Below are 7416 nucleotides of genomic sequence, written 5' to 3'. Positions count from 1 at the left end.
ATTTGTTGTTGCGATACTAAACTTTCATGAGGACCTATTACCTCCCTAGACTATTTAATACCGTATTTTAAACATATATATTTGCCCACGTGGACATAAAAAATAATGCAAAATTATAAATAGTAATGTGTCCACGTGGACACATATATACCTTTAAAATACACTATTAAATAGTTCAGGGGGTAAAAAATATGGTGTTAAATAATCTAGGGAGGTAATAGGTCCTTATGAAAGTTTAGTATCGCAACAACAAATCTGACCAAAGTTGGGTATTTTTCAGACCATCTTCACTTTGCAAAGTCAAAATGTCGTTAGATCAATAATTTTTTGGGGCAAATTGATAATTGAGGTGATCAAGATTCAACTAATTTTGATCTTTAGTACTCAAGTTTTGTTTACCATTATTAGAAGTAAAAGTCTTCGATCGACACCACTTTTTGCAGATTCAATGAAAAGAAAACATTTCCATTGATAATTCTTTGATATAAAAAATCAAATGAAAAGTAAATAAAAATAAAATTGCTAATTAAAAGGAAGACAATGCAAAACGTTGTTACTAAAAAAAATTATAATATTATTTTAGATGTATGTAGAATGATCAAAATTGGTTTATTGGGGTGATTTAGGGAGCTTAATTTGTTGAGAGTAGTGTGCACCATACACGTTGTTGTGAAGAATTTGTTGGTTTTTGACAAATTTTAACAAAATGATGAAAGTTGTCAAATTTTAAATAATTGAGGGATGTTTTCGGTTAAGAAAAATAATTTAAGGATGTAGTTTAAATTGAGGGTATAGTTTAAGTATGTTTTTTTGCCAAAAACTCATTAGCAATATATAGATTAAAATTCCAAAGGATAATTTTTTATTATATTTAAAGAATAAATAAGTATTTTAAATTATATATTATTCACATTTTTGTAATTTTATACTAGTAATTGGATTTTATTGATCATTCAACAAGAATCAGACAAACACTTGTTCCTGCTAAATCGTTTTTCGAATCAAGAAACTTGGTTATGGTGTTGAATCTTGAATCGTATAGGAGTAATAAATAACAAAAGGATTCTGGATAACCCCTTCAATGGCGGGAATAGCTATTGTAGTGGATTTACTGAGGAAAAATCCAAGCTTAACTGGTCAAGCCTTTCATTCTCATGGCGTCTTCTCAGCCAAACTCGCTGCCTCAGCAGCTGCAGCTTCTGTTGCTGCCAGTTACCCTTTTGCTTCTAGGGCTTTTTTTGGGTATGTTTAGAATATGCTATGTTTATTTTGTGTCCATGTTATGCAGTTCATGCTGTCACTGTAGGTACATTATAGGGGCTTTGTAGGAGTGACATTATATTGGATTTGGTAGTGTTCAGAGTCTTATAGTTGTTTTGGGGAGGGAGTGATCTAATGAACTAAAACCAAAATTGTTTCGTGTTTGATGTGTTGAAGTTTGTAATATTTTGAAGTCATATTTGCAATGTGGAATTTGTTAGTAAGTCCACTCGTTTTTCCGCTGGACGAAAACTAGATGGTTAAAGAAATTATGTTAGTTTTGATGTCATTTGTGAGTGTAATCCTTGATTATTTGGCTCTATTCAGTTCAATTTGTGGAGGCAATCCTTTTGCGTATATGACATATTAAATTCTATATCTCGAAGTCAGATTGGACAACGTGGAGTCTGGATTTTGTTGATTTTATGCTCTTTTTTCTCAATTGTATAGATTTTGGTTGAAGAGTAATATCAATTATGATGTCATTTGTGATTGCATATCATAGTTGTATGTCTCTATTTAGAGTTCAATTAGTGCTGGTGCTTGTGTTTTACAAAGCTGCTGATAGTTGAGCCTCCTTTATTCCCTTATCTTTTACTTATAATGTGAACATGTATCAGTTGCGCATTTATTTGGCTTGTATTTTTTGCCAATAGTAGGAGCATTCAGAGAAAGGTAGAGCAGCCTTTATTGGGTGGAAAATTTACTATGTTGTGTTCGTAGAGCTAATTAATTGAGAAGTTCATGGTATGTGTTTTTTACTGGATTCACAATTTTTTTGATTGGTAAGCAAGAACCTGAGGCCTGAGGTTGTCACCCATTCATAATGTAGCAAAAGGCATTCCATATATAATAATTTGCAATGCACAAGTAACCCTTAGAAAATCCCTCGTGCTATGGCGACAACCATATAAAATAAGTTAAATGCTTGCAGAGACTACTAGGACTCACTATTGTGGAGGTGTATCTCCCCATATTATCATTATTGATGTTTCGCTGCCAGTCTCTTTAGCTGTTGAGCTAATTTCCTTCCTTTTACCCAGGGATGCTTCTCTCTTGAATTTTCTAGATGTTTCCCTTGTTTTGTCTCATTTTTCTAAGTTAGCTGAAAGGTTGGGCTTTTTATTGTCGACATTGATTTTGTGTGTATGTATGACTGCAACGGCCACATAATTTCTTCCATACCTTTAATCTATTATCCTCCTCGGAGCGATAGTCTATATTATCTCTATCCTCAAATTCTACATGGATGAGTTACTATTCAGAGTATTGTTCACTGAGTAGTCCCCCCATAACTCATAACAAGCTTTCTTATTTGTTGGTTGTTTAGTGCGTTGGTCATCTAACCTTGCCGGCCCACTAGATTTTCTTCATTTTTCTATTCTAAGATGGTGGAATTTTAAAAAAAAAAAATCAAGTGGTCTTTGGGCTAAGCTTGCTTGCACCTTCTTGTACCACTGGGAAGCCAAGGTAATCCTGCCCACCAGGGTTAGAGCAAATGGGGTCACATCAAGTGTATGTAATTGGGAGTGAGGAAATGGTACTCCCTTTTATCAAGTATTATACCATCTCCTTTGTGACTAATACGGTCAAATTCTATCAGGTTCCATCCCAAGAAAAGAAGTGGATGCTTGACTAAATGGTGCAGATGATTATCAGCCAATTACATTCCTCATTCGCTTGATTCAGCTCTTCTTTGTAATATCAGCCTCTTATCTTTAACTGTTGTAAAAACGCCCTTTTATCTTTAACTATTATAAAAACGCCACCTTATCTTTAACTGTTCCCATACAGAAGTTTAATTTAGAGTCAATCTGAAGGAAATATAGGATTCATTGCATACTACTTTGTATCAGTTGAGTTTTGCCATACTGGAACAGATACACAAGCGTAGTACAATATTATTGACTGGCTGTAACTAGAAGATCTTAGGAATGATGCAAGTAAAACTTTTTGGAGGGGGACTACACTTTGATGTAGTATACTTGTGGATATATACAAGTAAATGTTACCTTTCTCAAAAAAATAAATAGGAGTTGTAAGTAAGAACAACAAAGGGAGGTATCATATTGCAGAATTACATAAAGCAGGCTTAGCGTGTGAATAAGGTTGTGGCAGCCAATAAAGGGTGAAATTAGCCATATGAGGAGTCCAATTTTTATTTTTTTTGATGATGGGAAGTGTGAGAAGGTTCCCAAGGCTTACAGGGGGAGGAGTATAGCAACGTGAAAGCAGCATACCTGGATGATATGGTGTGAGTGTGGAATGCGCAGTGCTAAACATAAAAGTCTGGATTGAAGTAGTGTAATGTTTAATAAACGAAGTCATTATTTTTTTTGATAAGATAAGTGGTATTAATAACAGCATCAAGAAGATGCAAAATTTACAAGATATGGCATTTGAGCTTACAAAAAAATCTCTGGCTAACTATACAAACTATCTAAGCCAGAGCTAATGAGTTAGTAAAATCCTGAAGTTGTTCTGCATTAACAGCATGATACAAGTTGGTCCAACTAAACAAATTTTCAGTGCACCTAGTCTTCAAAATGCCTAAAGCAGTTGACTCTCCATCAAAACATCTCTTGTTCCTCTCTAACCAAATACACCAAAAAATACAAGCAGGTATCATAATCCAGATCTTCTTGATGGCTTTGTCAACTTTCCATAGACTCCAACTCTCATATGCATCCTTAACAGTGAGGGGTGTGGTCCAATTGATGCCAGAGAGACCAAAAAACATGCTCCATAATTCTTTCGTTATGTTTATTCCCATCTTCTGTCATGAGAAATAAACTAGACGCTTATTTGTTTAGAGTATCAGCAAACCTTGACTTTGTGTTGTTTTGACAGTAATGGTGCAGCACGAGTTGCACTTTGCGATGCTGGCACGGGATTTTCTGAAGATTATATTTCTAGCATGAAAAGTGAATCAATAATTAACTTTCAATATGATTCATTGAAGCACAGTACCAAACAATACAACCTTGAGTTAAAATCTTTATTCTCAGCATTTATGTGGAGGAATCTTGCACTGACTTCCTTGAGAGCTCTACTATCATCTTATTTACCTCTTCTGGAGCCTCGTGCTAACATGGAGGACGAGGATGATGAAGATTTCCTACAGGATACTAATGAAGATCGCCGTGTTGATTTGGTGACTCCTTTCAAGAAATCAGTGAAACAGATTGGTCGTGAGGTAACATTTGCAAGCCCCTCCTTATCCATGCAATGCGCTTGTCACTTACAACTTCATGTTTTTCACTGCCTAATGTTTTCTTGATTTCTTCAATATCTTTTGTTGGAAAATGTTAAAAGATACATCTCCAGTGATGCTTCTTCTTTCATCCAGTAATCACTTTTGTTTGATTTGGTATTTGTATTTCCATGTGTTGGCCCTAGAACTTGTTGTAGCGTGTAATTTACAGTATATAATGGCTAACTTGTTCAATTTAAGCTGTTTTTCTGGATTGGTCAACAAAAAAGACTTCCCAAAGATGGCAGGATGAGTTCTTGTAATTATTGTGGATTTCTGATCCCTGTTTTCTCTGGCAGATGGAAATTTGTTTTCATCTAAATTGGAGGTGCTTGTTTTATTGGGTCAGTACTCAGTACTGTGTCAAGTCCGGTAGAAAATGCCACAAACTTTTGGTGCTACTTTTGTCTCACCCTACATACATGCCCTGAGATTCCATTTTTTTTAAAGAAAGAAAGCTCTTTGTAAATATCACAGCATCTTCTGGTAGGTGTTTCGACATGATCTGGTTGAAGTTTGAAAAAAGAAGAGTATTTTGAAATTGAAACCGAAAGTATGTAAAAGTTGAAGTTGTGTTTGGACATGAAAAGTTGAAGTTTTGTGAGTGAAACCATTCTTTCACTTGAAATACTCTTCAAATCTGTTTTTCAAACTTCAATTTTCGGTTTCAAGTTTGACGTTGGAATAATGGATCAGATTGTAAGGCAAACATATATTTGAAATAATCTTCAAATATTTTTTTCGTTACTACTCCAAAAAAATTCGAAGAAATTACTTTGGTTTAGTGTGTCTCCGGCTGAATATACATTTCCAACTTTTTTTGGTTCTACTACAGACAGAGGACTGAAGATGTTAGACTAGTCTTTCATATTTCTCATCTTCTTCTGCTTAAATAGTTTACAGTACCAATTAATTTTATTGAGCTTAGAGACACTAACATGCCAAAAAGACCGTGTGCTCTTGTTCTACTTGTATCTTACCTTAAATATAGAAGATTGCTTGTTAGAAGGACTGAGCAGTAATTTGATAGAAATTTCAAATTTATAATGCTTAAGCAAGTTTGACTCTTGAGGCATCAATTGAATTGTTAAGTCTTGATCTATTTCATTTGAGTCTAGATATTCACCTCAACCTCTATTGTAACTTGTCTTCATTTGGTGATCACAGGTTCTAGATAAACAGTGTAGCAATAAAGCATAGTGGTTGCAAGTGTAAATGTAAACAGTTGACAAGTAAAAGTGAACAGAAGGAGTAGTAACTAAAAATGAGATGACAGTTTATTTCTGTTGCTTTCGGAATATATGCTTCAATCATGCACTTGCATGTTATACCAGCTCTGAAATCGTATACTGAAAGATCTTGTGTGCAATTAACTATGTATCTTCTGATCAGACTGCTGTTGTAACTACGAGACGCGTCCTGGAAAGATTAGCGGTCTACTATGTCTCACAACGCATGGCATGGAAGCTTCTAAAAGGTTATTTTTTGTTTGTCTCAATGCTTAAATCTATAGTCCTTGTTGATTGACATTGAAGAAACCTAGCGTTTATCAATTTCTGCAGATGTTCCCAAGTCAGCTGCACGCAAGGCTCAAAGGGGAATGTCTAGTGTGATCTACTTTTGCAGTGTTACAAAAACAACATGCAGAGGTTTAACATTATCTGTCCATTACTCTTCTTCTCTTGTGGTTCACCTAGACTAGCCTCAATTCCTGATTCTTCACCTCCCACTATCTAATCAGGTCATTTTCTGGGAGTTTTGGCATCATGGTTTGTGCAAGTTGGCATTGATATCTGGCGAATCTTCAAATCTAAACAAGATGGTGACACACTTGATAGATCGGAAAAAATTCAGTTTCTAAGAAGGAAGATTTTCATTACTACTGTCAGATGTAGTGCATCTCTTGTTTTCGCTTCTATAGGGGCAGGAATAGGAGCAATGATAGTTCGCCCTACAACTGGCCAGTGGATTGGTAAGCTCACAGTATGCTTTTCAGTACCTACAACGAACATCATCTTTACTTGAATTACAATTTTCAGGATGTGCTATTGGAGATGTGTCTGGACCAATCATTGTAGCCTTTTGTTTTGACAAAGTTCTTCATTTGGAACTGCGATGATTCTCTTCTTGGTTAATATAAGGGTAATGTGGTTGATCTAGAGCCCCTCTTGCCTCAAAGAAGTGCAATTCAGTGCTTTTATATGACTCAAGGTTCCTTTAGCTCCAGAATAATATTTGTCATAGATATACAGTACACTAACCAATTTATAACATTACGAGTGCTTTTTTGGGACTCAATTTTATGCTTTTTGGGTTCATAACATCCTTCCTATGGATCGTTGTAGTTGGTTCCGCACAGAGAGATGATTCATAAGTATTCTTGAAGCTATGTATTCAGTTCTTGACAGAGGCGGATCTAGGATTTAGAGATCGTGGGTGCCACATCGCCCAAGCAAGTTAAACGGGTCGGTTTCTTTAATTTTGGGTTACCATTTGGATTATTTATCTTTTTTTATTTTTATAAAAACAAATTGATTAAACGTGCATGTTAGTAATGTTTTCTTTTAGTTATTCTGAGATTAGAGATAACTAAACAATTCAACTTTTTTTTTTTTGGATTTAGAGGCATTCTCTAAAACTTTGAGGGAAAAAAAGATTTTCCACATTAAAAATTCGAATTTGTATAAACCACCAAAAGTGTTAACTTAATATATTCATATTTCATTGTCTTTATGTGTTGTTGCATATATATAGTAGAGAAAAAATTAAAATTGGTTTCAACCCAACCATCTTACTTATCAAGAACGTGAAGATTGTAATAACCTTAAAATTAAAAGAACTCTAACATAATAATATTCATCATTTTTTAAAACTTATGGTTTTTTTAAAAAACAATTTAAATA

The 7416-nt window shown here is 34.6% G+C and overlaps 1 protein-coding gene across 1 annotated transcript; it reads left to right on the top strand.

The window, feature by feature from the left end:
- Window positions 1–937: 937 nt before the first annotated feature.
- On the top strand, window positions 938–6811 carry LOC102588020 (uncharacterized). The gene is made up of 6 exons (XM_006347610.2): window positions 938–1242; window positions 4111–4456; window positions 5906–5990; window positions 6076–6162; window positions 6255–6485; window positions 6553–6811. The coding sequence occupies exons 1-6, from the start codon at window positions 1082–1084 to the stop codon at window positions 6630–6632; spliced, it is 990 nt and encodes a 329-aa protein (XP_006347672.1). The 5' UTR covers window positions 938–1081; the 3' UTR covers window positions 6633–6811.
- The last annotated feature ends 605 nt before the right edge of the window (window positions 6812–7416 follow it).

Source organism: Solanum tuberosum, unplaced genomic scaffold (assembly GCF_000226075.1).
Source record: "Solanum tuberosum cultivar DM 1-3 516 R44 unplaced genomic scaffold, SolTub_3.0 scf00092, whole genome shotgun sequence".
Lineage (NCBI taxonomy): Eukaryota > Viridiplantae > Streptophyta > Magnoliopsida > Solanales > Solanaceae > Solanum > Solanum tuberosum.
The sequence above is the reverse complement of the archived record's forward strand: the minus strand, read 5'-3'. Positions and strand labels throughout refer to the sequence as shown.

Excerpts from the sequence above, each read along its gene's own strand:
- LOC102588020 (XM_006347610.2), top strand. The coding sequence starts at position 1,082 with ATGGCGGGAATAGCTATTGTAGTGGATTTACTGAGGAAAAATCCAAGC. Across the intron at positions 1,243-4,110 it reads GCTTCTAGGGCTTTTTTTGG|TAATGGTGCAGCACGAGTTG; the intron begins GTATGTTTAGAA and ends TTGTTTTGACAG. Across the intron at positions 4,457-5,905 it reads TGAAACAGATTGGTCGTGAG|ACTGCTGTTGTAACTACGAG; the intron begins GTAACATTTGCA and ends TCTTCTGATCAG.